Source organism: Empidonax traillii, unplaced genomic scaffold (assembly GCF_003031625.1).
Source record: "Empidonax traillii isolate 1590-97213 ecotype Southwest subspecies unplaced genomic scaffold, ASM303162v1 scaffold274:size1118153, whole genome shotgun sequence".
NCBI classification, from domain to species: Eukaryota; Metazoa; Chordata; class Aves; order Passeriformes; family Tyrannidae; genus Empidonax; species Empidonax traillii.
In genome coordinates this window covers 182,132-206,795 of record NW_020955467.1, presented here as the reverse complement: position 1 = coordinate 206,795, position 24,664 = coordinate 182,132, and the positions used below count along the sequence as shown (strand labels likewise).

The 24,664-nt window shown below is 35.8% G+C and overlaps 1 protein-coding gene across 3 annotated transcripts in view; it reads right to left on the bottom strand.

Moving 5' to 3' along the window:
• Positions 1-778: 778 nt before the first annotated feature.
• Positions 779-24,664, bottom strand: part of SOX6 (SRY-box 6) — a 170,671-nt gene continuing 146,785 nt past the window's right edge. For 2 of the 3 annotated variants that reach the window (XM_027889876.1, XM_027889873.1), the window contains 3 exons: positions 14,939-15,172; positions 11,980-12,196; positions 779-4,611 (listed from right to left, as the gene is read on the bottom strand). In XM_027889876.1, coding sequence (XP_027745677.1) covers positions 4,308-4,611; positions 11,980-12,196; positions 14,939-15,172 — 755 coding nt within the window. In that variant the 3' untranslated portion in view covers positions 779-4,307. The remainder of the gene's footprint in view (positions 4,612-11,979; positions 12,197-14,938; positions 15,173-24,664) is intronic. The other variant, XM_027889874.1, reaches the window with a different exon arrangement.

The window sequence follows — 24,664 nt, the reverse complement described above, 5'->3', positions numbered from 1 at the left end:
GCCCAAACATACAGGCAGACCAGAACTGGGCCACTTGGTCAGTTATTTCTCCATGTAAACCTCAGCTCTGGAAAGCAGTTCTATATCCATTATGACCTTTATCTTCCACTTTTATAAGACATGAAGTGAACTATTCTGGTTGGTATCAGACTGGTTTGGGAGTGTTCTTCTCTTGAAAATAAGTATTTTATAATTTTCCAAAAGAAAATATATTGTATCTGTTAATTAAATAAACTACCTGTTCACAGAGAAAATAATATTACTATATTATTTGTGCTCCTGAATGGAGTTATTTGTTTCAGTCAGTTATTAAGGAGCCTCAAACACAAATGCTTAAAAAGCAATTCCATGAGTCCTCTTTGTGTATTGTGTGAACAATTTCCATTGGTATTATAGCCTAATATGACAATAACATGATTAAATTAATATAAAACATAAAGATTGTATACTATTGAGTCCTGCCTGCATTGCAAGGGCCATTTCAGACATTATAATCTTTCCACGGATATGCTTTTGACTTCCAAATGCCATTCTTGTTAAAAAATAAAATGTCGCCAGTTTTACTTGGATAGAGAAGACGGTGTTACCTACAAAATGTATCAGAAATTTGGCATGTTTAATGTGTCAACTTTCTAAAGAAGAAGAAGAAAGTATTCCCTCCTTGTGGAATATGCTATTAAAAATCAGAGAGAGCACAAGTGAGGCATCTTGCTGTCCCAGCTACAGGTCCACAATACTGCGCTCACACTGCGGGTGTAAATTCAGCATCTACATGAGGTACAGTGACTTGTCAGCATTTAATATGGACCAACATACACTGATATAGAACAAAAGTAAATACATAACTTATACTTCACTAAGTATCCATGAACAAAAAATAAAATTCTATTTCCTATGTTATATTTACACAATTTAAAAAAAAAATCTAAAATGAGATGGTAAATTCATCAAAAACTTTGTTTTGAGCTCCAATTAATAAAGTAAAAATGTTGGGTCTTATCCTTATGATTGTCCTTCCTTGATTTCTACTGACATTTTAGAGCCAATGTCGGCTAATAAATAGAATAACATGCTCATAGGCACAATTCAGATTCAAATCTGTTCCTCCCACTCCCCCAGCCAGTAAATGCAGTTTTTACCAGCTGGCAATTCCTGAACAGCCAGTCATTTTCAAGAATGTGGCTTTAACATACAGAGCATCAGCAATGAGGCAGGGCTGGAGCTAAAACAAAGTGTTCATACATACATGTATTTTGCATAAATAAATGAAATAACAAGACATAAAAATGACTCAAATCCGGCAACTGTGAGGCAGGCCCACACGAGTCGAAACAGATGACTTTTGTTCATGTAGTTTTCGTACAACAGTTTCACATTAGTCAGAAGTGATAAAAAATACCATTTATATCCAGTGCTTATAACACTTACGAAACAACATCTGTGAGTGTGTGTTTTTTTTGTACTACAAGCAAAATCAAGTTTCAGTCCTAAAGAACAGTCCTTTGTTCTCCACAAGCCTGCAGAATATTATTTTGGCATGGTCATAAAATGAGAAAAAAAAAAAAAATTAACCAACTAATCTAAATGTTTGCCTTTGTGCAAAAAAATAATTACATAAAATACAATGCTAGCAATACAGCATTCTACCTATGCAACAAAACCAGAAAAAAAAGAGAGCAAGAGAGAAAGAAAACGACATGGGGGGAGGGAGAGATAATTCTAACTGGAGAATTATGTAAGACATTAATAAATAGTCTTTTATTATTTTTTTTTTTTTTAGGAAATAATGATGTCCTCCCCCCAATCTGAGCTGAATGTATTAAAACCAGTTCAAATTCCCAAGCAATTATAAGAACAAAAAATCACTTTCTATCAGTACCTTAGCCAGCTTAAAGAGGACGCTCACCAGCTAATGACACAGCATATGCCTTTAAAGTCATGGCTAGACCAGCTTATTGCTTATTAGACATGGACTCAGAACACATTTAAATAAATATTAAAAATATAGGATTTTTGTTCCAAATTACAAAATGGTCAGAGAAATTTGACCATTGTGTTTCTACGCCACTATCTTTATAAATTGTCCTGTAAATTGAACAATCTTCTTTATCTTGGGGGTAATTCTCTCACATTGAAACATGATTCCTACAGTGGCTGTTTCTGATCAAACAGGTAATAGTGGGGCTATGAGGAAAGTGACTGCTCTTCCACAGAGCATCGTGTCGTTGCAGCTCAGAATTTCTGCAAGGCGGGATGCCAGCACAAGGATGGTCAGCACTAACACCAGACTTCTTTTGGTGTCTGGGCCCTAAACAAAGCCTGTGGAGCTCTGTGGGAAGATGCCCACACACTTCAAGAGGAGTTGCTCTAGGCCCACTCCGACCTCTCAGCCTGAGTCTGGATTTATCACCAATGTGCTGAACACATCCAATTCAAACTAAAAGCTGCAGGAGTTGAGCACATTTATTCATCAGGCCTTTTGGATCTGCATATATATACAGTGATATATTTGTGAACAGGAGTAGAGTATAAGGGAAAAGAATAAAGGCAATTTCTCCTCTGTCTTTGAAATTTAATAAATTTACAATCTTTTAATATCTTTCTCTTATATATACCCCAGAATTTTCTCCAGTAATTGCATTGTTTCTAGAAGTAATACAAATAGAAATTTTAGTTTCCGTAGCACCTAACGTCCAAAGATCCCAAAGCACTTGACAAACACTTGAAAAGTCACATTCCCACATGATTAATATTCAATAAATACTTTTGACGAATCATTTTCCCAGCTTTGCAATTAGATATTTGGGTGGCCTTCCTTCCCCCATTAAGAGTCTCACATATAAATCACTGCATAAATACTTAAGGTATCACACAGTTCCTTCAGGTGGCAAAAGGAACACGATGTATGGAGCCATGATTCACTGCAGGATTCCTCAGGCCCTAAAAATTCATCACAATGGACTCCAAATGCCATTTGGATTTAACATCTGCCCTTGATGTCTAAGTATAGAGGTTTATAACTATAAACACTTTTTTTAGGAATATTTGTACTCTGTGTGCATATAACAGTACTCACTTTACTTTGCATTATATATAGCAGTGTTTCTAAGTGCTACTTGAACATACAGTGTTAGAGGAACAACTGAATTTCTCATTTGTAAAAGTTATGTTCATTTTAGTAGCAGGTGCACTTTTATTTTCATATACCTGTGTGATTTAGGGGAGGAGAAAGAAGGGGTTAAAGATATCAACAAGGAATTGTAAGTGTAATGCCACCAACTGTACTTTTAAAAATAAATATTAAGTATTTGGACCCTTGACATTCTGGAATGAATAAATTATTTAAGAGAAAATATGTTAAGACTGAATGCAAGGGTTAAAAGGGTTAAAATGCAAGGGATAGAGAATGTAATCAGAGGTGGCCTCACACTGTTAAGACAGGCCCGTCCATAGCTGGTGATCGCTCTTTTGTGCTTACTTAAAATTTCACACTAATGGCACATCAAGAGGCAAAAGCAATTGGGCACATGCACTATGGCAACCATGTTCACTACTTAAGAGTATCCTGTCTCCAGATTCCTGAGTACTTCACCATATTCTGGAAAAAAATTAGGGTTTATATATAATTTTTTTTAAGATGCCAAAGGATTGTCTAAGACTTTACAGTGTCTCCTTTAAGACTTTTTTTTTTTTAATGTTAAGATTCAAAAGTTATGAAAAGTTTGGCACATCAGAAGTTCAGCTATACATATGGAAAAAAGAACGGAATTCAGAGACTATTTTTTAAAGACAAGCTATGAATGCACAGATGTGCACACTTGTGGACTTGTTCTGTTTCACAATATGAAATCTGCAGTTTTTGTTTTTTTTAAAATAATCCAGAATAAAAACACATTCACAACCTGTAGGCTGGCACAGCATACCTGAGTGAGAATGTAAAACCCCCATCTAAAACAGTAACTTAAACCTTTATCAGCATCCAAACAGAAAAAGACAAAAGGTAAGACTTGTAAGACAGCTATTGATTCATATAAGTTTTCAAGTCCTGATGTCTGATATTTATGTCTTCATCTAAATTAAAAAAAGAAAAAAAACAAACAAACAAAAGGAAAACAAAACAAAAAAAAACCCAAGTTCATGAAAAATTAGGGAAACAATCTGTCTCACACGATAAGAAACATTTAAGACCATTCTGCTGATGTAACTGTAGGAGCCACACATGCATGCAGGCTCTTTAAGAACTTTTGTTCAAAAAAACCCCAAAAAAACCCAAATGAGTCTGAGTACTTTAATTCTGTGAACACTCCTCAGTTGGCACTGACTGCCTCATGGGCTTCGTTTTCGCTACTATAGTCTGATTTGGGATCATCCTCATAGTCCTCATACATTTCTATTTCATCCTCTCCATTTATCATTTCATTTCCAGCGAGGCTTCCGCTGTCTGTCTTCATACCATAAGTGCTCTGGATGACGGGGATGCTGGGCTCAGGGCTGGCAGAGGTGCTCGAGCAATCCGATGTCATCTGAGGTGATGGCGTGGTAGTCGCCATGGTAATAGCACCAGGGTAGACAACTCCCGTTCCCGTGGTGATTGGAATTTGAGGCTGTTGTCTGGAAGGAAAAACAAGAGGGAATCATGATTTCCTGTGTTTAGAGGAGGGAAGACCTTCTGCAAGTCCAAATGAAAGAAAAGCAGATGATTTCCTAGAAAGACTGTGCATACTCCTCCAGGGCTCACAGATCGGTGCTATGTGGTATTGGTTCATCTCCTCTCTCCCTAAGGACAACCGGAGAGTAAACTGTTTAGTAACTCCCAGACATTGATTCTTTCATGTATCTTATGTGCTCATTTCAACCATAATGTGAATTAGCGTTTGGGTTTTTGAAGCAAAGTACTCATCAAAAAGAGCAGATGTTCTTTTTTCCATGGTACAGACAATCTACTGAAATTCAGAAATTCATTGGGTCCTGAAGACCCAATGTCAGATCTGATTTATTGTGACAGCGCAAATTTTTGGGAAGACTCGATTAAGGGTGCAATAGTTCTACTTTTAACACATCTTATCTTAGAATATCTAACTTTGTAAGGTGTAATGCTGTCTTTTTTCATATGTGTGATTTTAAGGATAGTGGAACACATGTGAACTAAATTCGACTTATATCACTGCCAACCAAGAAATTCAGCACAAGCTTTACTGTAAGCATGCTCACAGCTGTACTAAGTGATGTGATGTCTCTTCTTACAATAATATTCAAGTGCTTTTCTGAGAAAAGGTCAGTTTGGTGAACCTGTTCTATGTTCAAGCCCTTATTGGCTACACATCACCTAAATCTACTTCTTACATTTAGGCTAATTAATTAATAAAGTACTTTCTATATTAAACTAATCACACAAATATTCTCATATTGTTTCTGGATCATTACCTTTAGTAAAGCTAAGAGAAAAAGAAGGGATATAAGTTGTCTGAAGCCTATTTGGATAATCTGTTTAAAGAGTCATATATTTCAATGTGTTCCCAAACTTCTTTAGAGCAATATTGACCCAGCGAACTATTATAGATTTCAGCAGGAGAAACAGTATCAGATATGATTGACTAGTCTAATGAATCTGCAACTTCTTGATCACAGTGTCAATTCTATACTAAATTCAAAAGGACGTTTCATAAACCAATCTCTCAAATTCTTAATAATTGGTTAAATCAATACATAAAATAATGTTAAGCTTCTTTATAAGACCCTAAATGTTGAATATCTGTTGCTCATTGATCAAACTCTAATTTTGATAAGTATCACAGTACAGAGTTACCAGGCAACCAAACTCCTTCAAGTTTGGGAACTGAGACAGTCAAATCATGAACACTCTGTGTAAGATAACACTAAAACAGCTTACAGTGCTATCCTTGCTGGTACTGCTAGCCTGACTCTTAAAGTCTCTGCACAGCTTGAGAAATTCAAACATCTGTTGTGCAAGTATGGTACACCTGGCTAGCAGCAAGCAAAAACATTGCAGTAATTCATTTGACACAGTCATTATACTCCTGTTTGCAAATGATGATTTGCAGATGATTTACAAACAGCTTGGGATTTTTCAGTAAATTTTCACTTTTTAAATGGTCTGATAAATGTTCTGTGAAAACAATTTTCAGCCAATGTATTTGCTTGCAAGTGATTTTCTGCAAATATCTTTCAATACTTTATCCATAAAATTGAACACCTACCTCACATGGGAACATTTCTGGTTTAGGATTGCATGTTGTCAAGAGTATAAACTATTACTGCTAAAAACCCACACATATCTCCTCCACAACTTTTAGATACAGAAAATGTTCACGTTAATTAATGTTTCCTCAAAGCAAAGGAAAAAGAAATCCATATATGGTCAACAGAAAATTTCTACATAGTTATGACCAGGCCATATATTCTAATCTGCCCATCTAACAACTGCTGGTACTAATCTTTTTCTGGTACTTCTTAGAATAAATAAATTCACAAAACAAAGCATCACCAGTTGTTCACCAAAGAACACCAAAATATTAATGCCAAAAGATGTTTTGAGAAAAGTTTTCACAACTGCTGTAACAGAAGTTGTAGAATATACTCAAAGAATGATTGAGTGCAAGCCTTTCTTGTGCTACAAATGGCATTATCAGAACACTAATAACCACCTCTACCCCTCCAACTCAAAAAAGTTTGAATTTTTTTCAGAGGTAAATTGCCTTTTCACAAGCAGCAAGAACAATGAAAGTATCTGTTTAAGACAGTGCTGTGAGTTATCTTGATAAAAAAGTGATTGTCAGTATTAAGGCCTAAAGGACAGATTAAAAATTCTGGCATTCTTTCAAATACTTATCAAAACAGCAAAACTCTTTTCCATATCCACATTTCAGTGGGACTGGGTACACTTGTCCAAGTACCACCTATTTCAGAGTATAAAGGGAGCAGGGCATCTCAGCATAAAGAAGCCAGTTTTACAGAGATATATTTTACTTGAGAACACATGAAATGCAAGACAAACTATAGAAAGAATCTCATAGTCAAAGAACTTGATTGGTGTAACAGGGAAGTTAAAGGCTTACTGAGTTTGTCATTTATAAATGCAGTCCTTATTTTACACGTTAAACAAAAATCGGACGTGCTGTGCATGCTTGCTGCTGGCTGGGTAATAACTTTAAATTACCTATATCTCACTGTGGAACTGTAAACATGTGGTAACTGTACCACCTAATTGGAAAGGGTCTCAGATTGCTACCTGTTTGCTAGCAAAAATTTGCTAGCACTTACACATGGGCACCCCCAGTAACTGGACACCTACCTCTTACTTAATACCTGTTATTATTTAGAGCTGATCAGGCTGTCACTGTAAATTCTGCTCTAGTTGCTACATTTCATTCCAGAAAGCCTTATTTTAAGATACCACAAACTCCATTGATGGCACAGTTTACAGGAGATGAGTGTTATCACTTCTTAAGCAATTATATTCTAGGGGAGGGGAAGTCAAAGAATTTATTCAAATTACCACTACTCTCCCTGAAAAGAAGAGGTGGAGTTTCTAACCTATGACTCGGACCATAAAGTCATTTTTCTTAATGGTATAACATTAAATTCTGCACAGTTAATCATTGTCTAGCCATAGTTTTTCCTATCATAGAACCTTGGAGTGGAGAGATAAAAATATACTTTACTGCAGGCTACAGGTTACAATTCAGCTCAGTTGCACATGGTTAAAGCAAGGATGTTTTCTGTCTGGTTAAGATTTCCAGAATCCAACATTAATCTTCTGATCTCTTCAGATCTGTGAGGAATGGTGACACATGGCTACGTACCCCGGCTTCAAACCACCACTGTCTCCACCATCTCCTCTTTGACAAAGAAATCCTTATGTGGCCAATTACTAGATGTCACTCGCCTCTGCTCTGCAAGAATTGTTACTCTGTCTGCCTACTCTGGGGTCAAAGATTTGGCCCAAAATAGTTAGGTAGACATAAAAAAGGAGGTAGCATGAACATTCATAGATGAATTGACCTGCTCACAATTTTGTGGCGTTAATATTCTTAGGATTTTCCCAGAGAATGTTCCCACTTTTGACTTTTGCAAAACTATCTAAACATTTAAATTGGCAAATTACCATTGTTTTCTGATCCCTTCCCAACCATTTTTTGACAGCTCTTTAAATGACTGAAGAAAAATTTGATTGCATTAAGGAAAATGCTTATAAGCTACACACCCCTGAAACTTGCATTCCCATACGGCATGAAATAACAGTAAATCTCACAAAAGCACCCATTGTGTACTTGCTTTAAGTTCAAGCTACAGGAGTATAATATTACAGCTTTATTCAAAACCGTAGTCTAGCAACATTCAGACTATGTGTGTACAGTAGTTATAAACGCTATAAAGGCTTTATTCTAAACATCTTACACTGGTAAAACACCAAAAAAAAAAAAAAGTTACTGCTTACATCATTTTTAGAGAAATGTATATAGCTTATACTTGGATTTAGAGTGTATTAGACTGTAAAAATGACCGTGAGATGAATAATTTTTGTAAGACAAAGCACCAAAAGACAGATTCTTAACTTAAAATGTCTGAATTTATGGTTTATATATGATCCATTTGTTGGTTCACATTTATTTATGCATTACAAAAAACTACTATTGAAGATAAATTGTAAATCACTTGAAGTCTGTTCCGGGATTAACTTATGCTGAAGTTATCATTCACAACTTCCATTAATAATTTCACTATTAAAAATAACTCAATTATTTTAAAGACATATTTGGCTTCAGATTCAGCTTCCACTAGATTGAAACCAGCAATTTTTTAATATACTCTGCATTAAGCATGAATTATTTCCATATATTATCTGCCTCATTTGGAACAAAATTCATTCATGTAGAGTTGCAATAGAAGGCCTCTGCACATTTTAAGTTCCACTTTGTTCTTTAAAATACTTGGCAGTTCCTAGATTTTTGTGCTAGTTTATCAAATATGTGACATTTATCTCAAAACATTAATTTCCTGCCCAATCTATTCCAAGAAATCTTCACTCTCATTCAATTCTTTGGAAGCTTTTCTTCAAAAATCAGAACAGAACTTGACCATTCATTAGCTTATTTCTCTATTTTATTTTAAAGCCTGGCTAGTTTCTGCATCTTGCCAATGTTTATGAAAGAGTGCAGCTCACCAAAGTAAGCAGTATGAGCTTTTTGCATCATTAAAGTTCAAGCAGTGTGAAACTCCATGTTTGTGGTGGGCGTTGTTTTAGTTGCACTCACAGCAGAATTATTCTGTTAGCCAGGGGGTCACCTAAAGGAATCTGATAGGAGCTACCCTTGACTGGATTGCCTAAGACATAAACATGCATTTGGTATAAGAAAAATCCAAATGCAAATATGGAAAAAAAATATAATTTTTCTTGCTTTTTACACTTTCCTCTAGCCACCTGTTTTGAATGTTTATCTTACTCTTCACACATCTATTTATCTTTTTATTCTGTGACAATATTTTGTTGCCATTCTGACATACCCAGTCCCAACTTAATTGGTTTGTTCTTTAAAAAAAAAAAAAAAAAAAAAAGAAAAAGAAAAACCAGCAGTACTTCAAGAAGCATGAAGCACTTGGCACATTTCATTGGAGTCTACTTTATACTTTTGTTCTCTATCTTGCACTGAAATATTTACTGTAAACACAGAGTACATTCAATCCAAAAAACCACATTTGTCTCCTATTTCATTTTGAGAAGGAAACTCCATCTCAACTCTCATGTCTACAGTTCCGAAGGATGATTTATGCTCTTCCATCAAAACAGTGGAAAAATGATGGGTGTGTGAGGTCAGCTAGGAAAACTGTTCCAGCTGATGTTTTATGTGATATTTATGTTAAAAACAGGGAAGAGTAAGTTTAAGAAGTTAATGGGCTCAGTTACCATGTTTCACTTAGTTATAATCTGATTTGGATGAAACGTTGCTTTTTATTACTCAGTAAACTATTCTTCTGAGACAAATGATTCTGCGTTTTATGTTTCAGTTCAAAAAAGCTGTTAGTCTGGTTCTTCCACTAATTTTGCTTGGTGTCTTCCAAAAAATTTGTTTTATATTTTTCTTTAGGGAAAAGGGGAACTTGGGACAACAGTGGGAAGTCACGGGAACACATAACATAATTTTCTAAAATCACAGCCTGTGATTCCTCAGTACCAAACTCTATATTCACATTGAATGGCAAGGTAGATCTCATTTCACCTTTATTGAATGCATTCATTAGATTTCATACTCCTTTTTTCATCACTTGCATAACTAAAAGTCATTGTTTTCAGTGCCCAGTGTTTAAGTGCCCAGAGGTTATTTGCTCTTACTTTAAACTTCTTCAACATGAATGAATCATGGTGAATGGAAAGTACACACAGAAATTACAACAAACACTTTCAAGAAAATGATGACCATCTTCATGTTCTTGTGATCATACTGTTTCATCTGCGAGGAAGATGTCACATTAAGGTTACACCAGTAGTTTGAATAGTTTTCTCTTTTTTTATACGTATATATAAATAGTAGAAATATCACTCTTTAAGCAGGCACTTTTGGAAGTTTCTTAAATCCATCCTCTATATTCACCTCTTTATTTAGACACCACTAATAATGTGTAAAATGCTACTGCTTAATACTGTTTTGAATTAGCAAATAATTCTCAAATCGTTCAGACTGCTGTTTTGGCATTTCTTTTCCATTTCTTGTCTACACGTGATTTGGTCTGTCAATCTGCTTTGGAAGACACAAGCTAAAATTTCATTCCCTCAATCTGAATATAATTTGTGATATGGTGTATAAATTCAGATTTCTATTTAGAGTTCTATGTGCAATTTTGATGGAAGCCTATTAGTAAACAATTTCCCTTAGACTGAAGAATAAAAAACAATGTCATAACTATAGACTGAAAGGCTATTTCAAGATACCAAAACCACTTCTATTTACTGATTGAAGAAAGAGCCCACATTGTTGCAGGCTGTACCACAAAATAATTGACTGCAACAGGAGTTCTGCATCCCAAGCCAAAAATGAGGGCACATAATCGACGTCAAGGTCAATTATCTGGTAGTGAAGTACCCAACAAAAGGACACTATTGTGATTAGAGAAATAAGCAGAACATTGTGAATTTGGAAAGGCTGGCACTGGAGATAGCTTTTAGACTCATTGTAAATCACCAGAAACATTGTGTTAGAGCACTAAGCATCACAGATTAATTAATAAAAAAATGGGAGAGAGAAATCAGTTACGGTGCAGTTGTTTCACTGGACTTCTGTTATCTATAGCCCGTAGATCTTTCATACAGCTTCTTTCTTTGCTGAACACTACAGGAAACACCCCTAAAAACACACGCAAGGTTTTTAAAACTGTGCCAGGATTTGTTTGAGACATATATTCTGTGTTGAAAATCTACCCAGTCTATCTATGCACTAATTGAAAGAGTCTTCCTAAAACTGATTTTTTTAAATATTTTTTTCACAGTTCTAGATATAGCAAGTTTCCTAATAGTTTCATGCTATGATATCATATATCCATGTGTATTCCTAATGCAACTATTACTCCTCTCCCTTTTCCCCCTTCCCTGACTCCTTATTCTACACAGGAATAATCTTTTGTGTTTTTCTCTTTGTTCTTTTCTTAATTTAGGAAATGATCCTGGAGTCATTACTAACCCAGAATGGATTAGCTTACTAATAACTCACAAAAGACATGATTCAAACCTTTCAGGCTAATGGGAAACAACTTCTTTTGACTTTAAAGAATTCCACAATCAGTCTCACAATCAGCAGTCCGTGGCAAGCTGATAGCTCCATATTCCATCTTATGTTTTTAATAAGGTTTTACTGGTTCAAATCCTTACCTTCTAAACAACATTAGTCAGTGACTTAAACAGATAAGTCTATTCAGTTTCAAGCAGCACGCTCTGTCTTTGAAAACAATTACAACAATTGTACTCACCCTACGGTAAAAAACTGCCTCATCTCCTGTCTTCGAGACCTCATCAGTTGTTTGTATTCACCAATACGCAATTTCTTTCCATCAACAATGCAGGTACGTTTTGGTCGAGGTTTGTACTTGTAATTAGGATACTTTTCTAGGTGGATTTTACTTAGTCGTGCCTGCTCTTCATAATAAGGTTGTTTTTCTTGATTTGACATGGACTTCCAGCGAGATCCTATTAACACAAAATGCTTGTGAGTGCTCAAGTAACGCAGATTTAGCTTTACACACACACATTTCAACATGTCTTTTCATCATAATACATTTTAATTAAGTTAATTGAATAAACTGATTTAGATTTACATCAGTCTGCACACATTTTGGCTTTCACAACCTGAGACATCTAAAAAGAACCTTGACTCTCAGATATCACTGCAGACCAAACATATGTAAATCTCCATTAAATAAGTTCACTTAAAATCAATAGTTAAGTCTCAAAATCTCAGCCTTGTTCTGCAAAATAGACTATTTAATTTTTTACAATATAAGCATTAATCTGTGAATAATTCCATGCCTCTGTAATGCCATGCACAGTATGATGGTTAAGGAAGGTCTACAGCCATACTTTTACTGTTAAAAGTCTAACACATTGCCTAGGGACACATGCTTCTTTGATATTTTTATGAGAATTTGGTTTATACACTCCTGCTAAGAGATATTAGTAGCTTGCCATGTAGCTGGAAAAAGGTATCAAACCTTATAGATTCAGCAAAACTATGAACAATCCCTTGCTGTCTGGGTGTCTTAAATTTACTAATCTTCTGATATAGGCCTGGCATAATATTGACACCTTACCATATTTTAAATCCTATTATGCATATTACCTTCCAGCTAGATGTAATAAATACACAGAACTGAATTGAGAAGGTTACATTTCAAAAACTTACATTAAAAAGATAAAAAGTAAAACAGAAAGCACATTGTAATTATATACACCACTTCAGGTACTGTAAACTCTCATTGAAAGCTGCACCAATAAAAAAGTTAAAAAATTAACACAGTGTACACAGGAAGAGGAAAAAGTATTCAGATCTCTTGTATTGTTTATAAGGAGCTATCTAAACACTTGAATGGGGACGGGATATTTTTTTACAGGGAAGAAGAAATGCAGAAAATAGCTTTTTGGTGTCTTTTAGATGAATAAAACGATTACAGCTGTGGTAAACGTGGGTGGAAGCTATTCTTTTACCAACATTTTTCATACATCAACAAATGGAAAAGTTGTATAAATATTATCCGTAGCCAGCAATACCCTGTGTCAGTTCTAATATTTCAGTTTCTTTTCTCATTGTCCTGGAAAAGTTGCACAGATATTATATGGACATAGACTTATTTGTGGCAGAGCAGATACTGACAGGTTAATTCCGTGGTTAACAAACACTCAGTTGCTGGCACTTCTGAAATATTTATGCTGGAAGTTTACATTTTAATGAATACAGTTACTATGCTCCTAATAGTTTTTTTCACAGAATGCACACAAATAATATAGATTCCCTACAGCTGCCAACACTGAAACAGTGAAGGTTTTATACAAAACTGAAAGGCTATTCATATAACCTACTTATATGGCAGACAAAAATATGAGAACTACTAAGTTAGATTTTGGAAGTTTTAGGACAAAGTAACATTTATTTGTATGTATTCTTGCCTCTGATTGAACCAAAATGAAACAAACTTTGGTAAGAATGTATTTGAACTAAGAGTTTACAATATAATGATTACAGAGGTAACCTGATTTTTACTTTTATTTATTACGAGTTACATTTGGAATCTGTCTTCCACTTCAAAGACTCAGAAAGCAAATATAGGTTTTAACATTTCACCACTCATTCTCACGTATGTTTCTAATTCTCTTGAGGTGTCTTAAAAAGCAAATCAAAATTTCTCAAAAAGGAGTCCATTTATTTGCACAGTGGCAAAATATAATCCATGTTATATTCCCCAAATGTCCCAATCTATACAACTTAAATATTAACCATGGTGTCTTTTACCTAAGCAGTATGTTAATTGCATGATTCTAGGGATTAGCTTTTGGAACATTGTAACACTTTTGAACCAAACATCATTTTGCATGTATGAAGGTATGCATGTACAGTTCCTTTGAACTGTGCCAGATTTCTTTCTTTGACACTGCACTGTCTGAAAAAAAAACTTTCATTTTGATGTTGTACTTTATTAACTTTTTCCCTATTTACTCTATTTATTTACTCTAGCAAGTACCATTTTGCATTCAGGTGATTTGGAGTTCAGATGCATTCTAAAGGGATCTTGAAATTAGACCCTTTATCGGAATACACTTTTGCAACAGATTTCACAAAATGTTCCTTTGTTTTAAAGCATGTTGTAACTGCTGTTGAGAATAAAAAGCATTAGGGAAGGGGCAGAAAGGGAAAAAGAAGAGAATTAAAATGAACAGAACACATAAGTTCATTTCTACAGGTTTCTGTAATTCCAATTTAAGTGAACAAAAAAATACGTCCTAAAATTAGAGAAGTTCATATAGGACAGTTTGGATTGGAAGGTCAGGGACACCTTTCACTGTATCAGGTTGCTTAAAGCCCCATCCAGCCTGTCCTTGAACACTCCCATGGATGGGACATCCACAACTTCTCTGGAAAACCTGTTCCAGTGCCTCACCACTCTCATAGCAAAGAGTTTCTTCCTAATATCTAATCTGAACTTGGCATCTTTCAGTTTGAAGACATTCCGCCATGTCCTATCACTGCTCGCCATTGTAAGTTGCACTTCCAAATGGAAAGAACTAGCCTGTGCCATCAATATAAATAATCTCAGCTTTTCCCAGCTCCCAGAATCCCTAACCTCTGCCAACTGCCGCTACTACAGCAGAGCCCCCAGAGCACCCCTCAGTTTCGGTTCAGTCACCATCACGACTTGCTGCCCATCACCTCGCACTTACCTAGGATTTTGCTGATGTTGGAGTTGTGCATGTCGGGGAAGGCCTGGAGGATTTTCCGGCGCTCATCCTTGGCCCAGACCATGAAGGCGTTCATCGGCCGCTTGATGTGGGGCTCGCTGCTGGCGCGGCCCCGCGAGTCCCGGTACACCCGGGCTTCAGCCACCGTGGCACCTCCTGTTGGCCAACAATAATACTGCTGTAGTTTAGCGGCAGAGCCATTCACTGCTTTACTCCCTGTAACGTCAGGGCAGGAAGAAACAAGATGAATGCAAAACATTATTATGTGGATTATGCAAGTGCTTTCAGTGCTCTGGTTATTTTAGCCCCTTTCGCTCTCTCCCTCTTTGCTGCCAGATTTATGTGAGAGAGAGGCAGAGAAAGACAGGTCAAACAGTGGTTTCAGTGTAAGGGATCAGGCTTGCCCATTTGAGATGACCCAGCGTCAGAGCGAGGAATTAAATCATACTGGTATTTCTCCAGTTAAGGTATGGAGACTTGATAAAGACTTTAACATAAGGTACATGCTCTGAATGCTCAACAAAACTCACATAAAAGTTATACTTGAGAGTCTCAACTGAAGCAGACCTGTTCACACAAGCCATTTGCAATGACTTTGCTGCTTCAGCATTGAAGTACATGCCAAACGTTTCATAAACTAAATTATATAGAACACCAGGTACGTGCTGCTAGTTTTATGGATCTGATTATATTTAGAGCTGAGCATTTTAAAGTTGCATCTGCCTTGGTTGAATTTCAGATGTGCTTTGGAGCGTTCGATCACATATATGTAATAAAACTCTCTGCCTCCAACAACAGGTACATGCACAGCACCCTGGAGTTTCCAGAGTGGAAGACAAGCACTCCAGCTCCAAGTCTGCTGTGCCTTTATGTACCTCAGGGTCCTGTCTTTATTTGCCATCAATTCAGCTTGTACATGCCAACCTTAACTTTTTTCTGAATGCCTCCAGACCTGTTTCTTGACCACAAACAGCAAAGCTTCACGGGGGTTTAGAGTTCACAGAGCTGAATGTGAAGTGTAGAACTACTTATAACAGAAGAAACAGATAACCAAGGCATGCTTTTACTGGAAAAAAACTTGTGCAATTGTGATGATAACATATGTTTTTAGAGTTATACCTTAGCTATAAAAAAAGGCAAAAAGTGTTTACGATGAGAGGGTGACAGACTTAGTGTTAGACCTCATCAAACTGTTCATATAATCCAATACCTTCAAAAAGCAAGATACTATACAAGAAATTAGCACAGCACTAGGCCTCCTTTTTTTGTACACTATTACAGCTCCCAACACAAATTTATCTGCCAAATAATATAAGATTAATATTTTACACTAAGTAAAACACTGCAGTTTTATTGATTCTAGTGACTGACTCACAAGTTTTTAGTTGTGCAAAAATTAAATTTTTAATTCAGAGTAGAAACATTATATATATATGTACGCCTTTTTAAAAATTCTATATAGGAAACCCATCTACATGAAAAAAGGGCCTAAATTAGAGGATGCATAACTAATACACTACCTGTTTGCCACCAGGTCCACAGTACATTAATTTCATTTAAAACGCACTGACCATACAGGATAAATTGATTTTGTTTTATATGGTGTTGACAGTCATGTTTATTGTGCAGTGAAATGTAGTGTAGTTTCAAGCTGACTATATCCATTAACACAGGGCAATATGCTGACTACTGGGCCAGATGAAGACATACATTACCCTGAGAGCAAAACACTCATTCGCATACAGCAGTGTCTTCTCCTGAGGATCACCATGGTAATTTATGATGCCTCTGATGCCATTACTTTACAACTGACACCAATTTGGCAATTTGTATACTAAAATGCATGCACATAAAAGAAGACAGGTTTGTGGCAAATGTGAGATGCAAAACTATTTTAATACTACTCTAAGTTAAGTGCCATGCTACAGGTGTTCTGCTTTTACAGGAGGCTGCAGTCAGCTTTTTATTGAAAAAGCGAGAAGTTTCGTTGAGCAACCTGCAAGTAGGACCAAATTAAGGGTCTGACTGGTTGATGAGTTGTTGTCAGAAGGCTTGGACCACAGGCATATCAAAGATACCATCTTTTGAGAGAGGATATATAATTGTGAAACCTCAGTAAGTTACAAACAGAGTAAGTCAACACTGAAATATATATTGAGACAATATGAGTTGCATAATTTGAGCTATATAATTTGAGAAATGACAAATACGTTATGTAATGGTTGTTCTATCTTTTAAAATAATGCTATAAAAATGTGTTACTAGTATGTGGGCAATTTAGAAATTGGTGACAAAAAAAAAATAAATTATTACTAATGGAAAAGTTGTCATTTGTTATTCAGCTACTCTGCTCACAGCAAAGGAAAGAAGACATATTTGAATCCATATGATGTTTCTCCATCTTTTACTTTCCCAAAGGTGCCTATTCATTATAGCTAAGGAGGAGTTTGTCTTTAGCCCTTTGTAACACAATTTTGGCCTGACTTTTAATTCCTAATGCAGGCAAACAGTAGTTTTACTGGGATAAAGATATAATTTAGATAGAATGAAAACAAATAAACAAAAACATGGTGGGGAGGGAGAAAAAAAACCACCATAAATTATCTATTTTCAGAGAAAGGTTTTGTTGGAAAACAATTCATAGTTGGAGTGATAAGTTACAACCACCCTAAAAAGGTCAAGCAACTCTGGCTGCACCTGCTTTAAGTCCATAGCTGAAGAAACTGAGAAAGCAGCCAAAGAGTTGATGTTCTTTGTGCTTGATCACTGTGAGAATATTTGACAGTTGACCTATAAGCAATCATAAAAGCATTAGGAAAATTAATTTCTGCAAATAACTAAAGTAATATAATCTCCAATCTGGCTTCTAATGGTCTCAAAACTACAGAATTATATTCAGCATATAAAGCATTACAATAAAATAGTTCATGTAGGGGAGCCAGAAAGTCTCAGAACCTTTTTAGCTTAGAAATGAGATGCTGGTGATACATACACTCAGTGAGGTCTTACGAGTTGAAACACCTAAGAACAAACTTTCAAACTGGTTGTTCTTAGGTGCTTCATCCCGTCAATCAGATATTTTGACAGTATTGTGCCATAAATAAACAATTTCAACAGATTTAACAAAGTATGGGGGGTTTCCCCATATATAATATAGTTAGTACTGACAGAGTCTGAAAGAGACCCCTGAAATTTTAAAAGTAAATATATATATATATATATATAACTGCAAAGAAGTAGGTGTCTTTCTGAAAATATTTTCAGGAAAGTCCAATAAATAATAAACAAAAAAAAAGAGATAAAATGGAAAAGTACTACCAGTGAAGGTCAAGATGAGAGGAGGAAGTTGGTAATTGTCTCTCTATTGCTCTATCTGCTAGTTACTCTTCATAGTGCAATCACAGGGGGAGGGATTTCCAGATTTAGGAGTTTAGTCAGAATTTATAATTATTGCAAAAGCAGTAGAGGTTGGCTGCCCTAGTGGCTTAGTTGGCAAAGAAGTCTATACTTTGGCTTAAGATGGGGGCTGTTCTCAAAGTGACACTTTTAGCTTCTGAATGTGTGTGGTGCCTCACTTCCTACATCCTTTGCATTTGCTCAACTTGTCATGACTTCAATGATTTACAGCTAAAGGCAGATTAAAGGAGAATAATCACTTGTTGTGGATGCTGAATTCCAAACTACTCTCTAGGGGCAATACTGCGAATGCCAGAGAATAAATCTAAAAATGTTACAAATTCATGAAAATAATTTCAAAAAAATATTTTTGTTCCTAAAGAGACTGCTCTCTAATCAGATAACATTAGAAACATAAAAGAATCTGATTAACATGAAAGATATATATTTTCATGTGAAGTAAATGTTAAACATCCAATAACAATTGTTACATTGCTTATTTGTTTATTCTTGCTATTATCTGAGTTTCTTACATTTAATAATGAAAAGAATTTTAGGACAGGCATCTTCTCTTATCATATTTCCTGAAATCTTGGCCAAATTAGGGTTAATCCTACAGCCTTTAACAAGATGTGGTTCTACCTTCCATTTTAAACATCATCTACAACAAAACCTTCGACTGGGCTTCTACAAGCTACCAGAACACAAACAATAATAAACATGATAGAATGGAGAAAAAAAAAAAGGGTGAGAAAAAAAGATGAGGAAGAAAAGAGAAAAGCAGTGACAGCAAAAAGAGATTTTTATCAGTCACTCTGTTATCCCTTAATTACTCTTCACTCTATGGCCATTGATTCATGGTTTGAAGTGATACGTTTCTTTTGACTCCCCTCAGATAATGAATCTGCCTATCTACAGAGTATACTGCAGACCATCTCCCATGGACTTATACCAAGATAGGACACATAGAAATAAAGACAATCTTTCTAGGTTCCTAGTGTATAAATGACTGTTTAGTAGTGAAGCTCCTATCATCAGTTATTCATTAAGCTGAAGTGACATATTTGTCTACTTTGGAAAAGACTGATGTGACTTCCAAAATATCTGTCCCTGTCTGTGGTAATACAACTAGCACTGCTAGCAACTTGCATTCCAGAGATCAGAACCTAATAAACATGCAAAGAGGAATCACTCTCTTATTGCATGAGATGGGTTACTCATAAACATGGAAATGCCATAAAAACAGGGAGCATGAAAAACCAGCTCGGCAGTCCCCTGTCCTGTTCTTAACCTGTGCACAGACAGATGCAGCCTCTGTGAAAAATACAGCAATATTTAAAAGTTCAATGTTCAATTTCAGAGAAAGTTGCAAAAATTACTACTCATAATGCTTCACTGTAATCAGACGTAGCAGTTTTAGTGTAACATTTACCTGCTTTGCCCCTTGCCTGCCTCTTACTTCTTCATCCCCAGCCACATTCAGACTTTCTCATTCTTTATTATCAGCAAGAGAGGCAATATAAATGGGTATCCCATGAACTGTTGTAAGTAATGTCTTGTTATCACTGGCAAAATACCCACTTGGAAACATGACTGGGTTTGGGACATGGATGCCTGTGGTCACACGGTGACACAAATGTTCTGTTTGTCAAATTCCTTTTATTCCAAATGCTAAGCAAATATTATTCAGCTAAATTTGAGCACCGACATTTCTTACAGGCTGCATGTCAGTGAATGAAAGGGGAGAAAAAGTGAGAAAGCCACGAGTGATTCATGAAATACTAGAGTATTTACATGGCCACTAAAATTTTCACCTGCAAAGGTTCTGAAATGTGCTAAGTAAATACTAAAGGGTGGGAATATACTGTAGCACAAGTTAGCTACAACCACTTGGTTATGATAAGACTTCTATTTTTCCTGTTCAGAGACTCCATTCTCTTTAAAACATCAACGAGAAGAACCAAATGGGAATTCCCTAAGGTCAGCTCTGAGGAAACATAAACCTCTAATTCAATAACTCTGCTACTGCACTGAAAAAGGCCTTATTATTGCAACATCCATATGGAGTCAATTGGACATTAATGACTAATCAATCCCTCCCCTTTCTATTCTACTTATAGTGTCACAAGCCATGTTTAGATTAGCCCATTTCCTGCTTAGGATCACTCAAGATGTCTTTTGTTCTTTCAGGGCTGGCCTGATGGAGGCAGCTTAAACAAACACACGACCCAAGTGGTGCAGGAGTTATAAACTGCCATATGTGAATGAACAAAGGGGCCATACTAAAGCCTTTTGTGGTATTTGTTAATGTTTTTCATCTGAGTTTAAAAAGACCTAATGACTTTGTGGTGAGCTGATGCATGTGGCTCGTGGCTTTGCAAAATGAAGGAAATTCTAGCCAGTTATATATCAGCATATATTTTCCAAAGTGCCTTGTTTTCAGTTTTGGTGGCAGAGAGTTTACTTTTTTTAGTACATTTGTTTTACATATGCAAGCAAAACTCTTAATCTCAATTAAAACACGGCACCGTTTTTTCACAGTCATCCTCATAACCTGCATATATATATATATCTTTCCCCCTTTGAAAAATCTAAAGACAAAATTAATAGTGAAATATCTTCTGAGCATCATAACAAAGCAACTGTTCTCAGCTCCACCAGTGGTAGTTCACTTACCAGTGTTTAAAGCTGAATTGTCAGTTGGGCCATACTAAATACTAAAACAATACTTCTGAATAAGCTACTAGCACATCCATGCTCCACAGCCAGTCGTGCCCAAATAAGTATTATTTAAATAAATTAAAACTGCTAAATGCAGCTACTTGCTTGATGGCTTACACAAACAGTTTAGATTTCTTAACCACATTTTATGGCAAAACTAACCCTCATGGAAATTTGGCATGGATTACAGCTAAAACAATACAATAATGCTTTGAATAACATGGATAATTAACTGAATTCGTTAGTGCTTAAGGCCTGACTTAAGCTCTTGGTGGCTGATACAGTTGTGCTCTAACATAAGAGCATAAAAATTTACTCTGTGAAGACCCATGAAACATCTACACAGAAACTGGGATGAAGAAACAGTCTCTTCTATAAATTTGGGGAGGTGTTTAAGTGTCATCAGATTTTTCAATCATGTGCCACTTGCAGACTTCAAGACCCTTCACAGATAATTAATTAAATGCTAACAACCCCATTCTGACACAGATATTATTGATAGAAAAGAAATGTGAAACATATTTAAGTTGAAAGTTACTCAGCCTAAGTTGTGATGCCAGAAGCAAGGGATTGCCAATCATCAGATCTAACGACAATCAACATTCCCACAAACAGTAAGATTGTTTCCCTTTGATTTTATTTCATACTCAGTTGAGGAAAATAGAGGACCACAGAAAGGAAAATACAGACAAAACAGCCAAGCCCAAGAGAAATAATTGTAATAATTATTGTTAGGTGTCTGAGAAGATCTATTTATTTTATTTTATTTTTCAAAAAAACTGCTTTTCTAACAGCTAAGAAATTATTGTTATTATACTAATCATATTCCAAATCAAAACAATAAAAAGAGGGATGCACTCATCTATTAATACATTAAAATGTTTCCATAAAAGTAAAAACTTGACTGCCAGTGGAGCTGTTATTCATGTCATTTCAAATTTCTTATGACATGAGTGCCACCTAGAACATTCAGAATATCCAGATACTGATTTAAAACACAGGGATTGGTTCTTTCGTCTTTAGTCATCCCTAACAGTTCTTTGTTGAAAGAAATCCTGCCCGAACAAGGGCCATAGGACATTATCCATTCATTTTTCAGTCAATGCTTTGGGTTTTTTTAAGATGGAGAAATGACAGACAGGAATTCCTCACAGAGAAAGAAGGCAGTCTGGTTTCATACTTGATGGATGTATTGTTCAAGGTGTGACTGAACACTGTTCTTTGCTTGCTCACATGTTTTTTTAGCAAAGTAATGACTTTTAGAAGCTTAAATATCATGTGGTTTGTAAAAGGGAACCACATTTAACAATGGGGAGAGAGCTTTACAAAAACACCTCCCTCAAATTACCTGACATTAATGAAATGCAGAATATTTTGCAAAAGATTTTAATATGTTGTAGTCACTGCTTTAGTGACCCGTTTCTTACATTCAGTCTTCAATAACTTGTCACTTTCTGAATAATGTACCATCATTCTTTGTATCAACATAACCAATCCCTTCCATCCAATGTTTGTTGTTCTCACTTATCATATCACATCAATAATTAGATGGCAAGGACCTAGGGCTAGGATACTCATATGCCATTTTTCCTTGCCTTTCATATGGGGTGCTGATATTACAATAATTGATAATATAATTAGTAAATTATTATCATGAGGGGAGAGAAGCAAAAGCAGCATGATAACAGAAGCTGTAAATTAACAAGTAGTAATAAATATTAGGAAAACCTCTTCAGGTTAATACTAATGCACCTGTGCATTTGGGATTTGTGAGTGAAATCAGGAAAATGTTTTTACAAGCATGGCAATGCCATGTCCCAGTATGTTACCACATTCTCATGGTTTGAATAAAAAATGGAGGATTTGCCATGGAATAGAGTCTTTTCATGAAAATTTACAAATCGTTCTTTTCTTAATTCCTGTGAAGCTACCCCTGCCTAAATTGAAAACATAATCATTTATTATTTGCAGAATCTGTGAAGACACTGTAATGCTCACCCCACAAAAATTTTGGAGCACTGATTCTGTGAAATTAAATCAACCTACAAATTAAGAAAATATTTTCCCCTTGCTACCAAGTTCTGCACTAGACACTTGGACGCTTGGCACATCTACATGGAGAAAGGTAGATGCTCTTAAACACTTTTCTATTGCTGAGATACTGATATTCTTGGAGGAAAAAAACGTACACAGTGTAGACTTAGAAAAATAGACAGTTGTACAAAGAGGACTTGTTTGAATCTGTATCAATTGCTCATGCTTAGCCAGAATATATCGTGTTCTCTCAATGCATTTTTATTTCTGCTCCCCTCCCTGTGCTCATGGAGGTGAGGAAGAAGAGCAAGATTCTTTCCTCCTTCATGTAGTATGATATAATGGTGTCTTTCGCCATCAGCTGAAAATTCAGTTGTGCCTGGAAATTTTACACTATTTTACGGAGCTTCAAGCTTCTTTTGCAATATTGGAGCAATACCAAGAAATGTACAGAGCTAAGAATCAGGACCATGGGGTGTTTTACACCTGGTGACTGTACATTTGTGTGAAAAAACTGCTTTAAACTGCTGAATTACTATATTTAATTTTTCACTCAGTCTACCCAAAAATAGCTACGCAAACTGACTGATGCTTTCAGCACTTGTGACAATTTTCTCATGGTCAAAGATTTTCTGTGTAAAACTGCAGCCCATGGTTGTTTTTCACAGCTGCCTTTTAAATTCCTGAAAATAATGTTTTACTATATAATGGAAATTGGGACAAGGCCTTAGCCATAACTGTGCTAATAGGCACTCCTTTGTAAAACTCAGGGCATTGTAAGTGTGGTTGACTGTACAACATAACAAACTCTAACTATAGGGGTTTTTTTAAATAAAGGTACTATTCTCTACGAATCCATTACTGTAGCTTAGAACTGCCAAATGAGAAAGCCTCATATTTAACAGTAGGAAAAAGATACCTGAGGCATTTGAAAATCAAAAGTTAACAGTTGTGGAGGACATCCAGATTTGCAATTCTGAATGTGAGAAGCCTACTATATACTAAATATTAGTGTCTTGAGAGGAAGAGGTTTCAATGTCATGAAAAGATCAGTCCACACACTCCCAGCTCGGATTTTTCAGTTCCCCCTCTAAAGTGTTATGGAGACGTTGGCAACAACGAGATGCATGAGGTGGTTGCCATAAGAAAAGTGATGGGGTGGTTCCTAAAGACATCTTATTCCTGTCCCACGTGCAGGTGTTGAGTTACTCCAGGGATGAACCTCATCCAACACAATTGAAATATTGGGCCCAAGTACTTTTTCCCAGATTCATGATCTGCTATGAGTTATTCTGAAAAATTCAAGCATATCACTCAAGTATCAGGCACAATCAGATTCACAGATGTTAAAAATGGTAACGGCAAGTAATGAAGGCCACCTTTTAGCAACTGGTCTAATTGATGAAGATAATAAGGTTTTTTTATATTTAAATAATAAAGATAAAATTATGGGATTTTACTTTTGTAATCAAAGACCTATAACGAGAATTCAGATGACTAAAAATTCCAGTACTTGAGCTTACTGCACCCTCTCTGGAAACATTTCTTTGTTTTCAG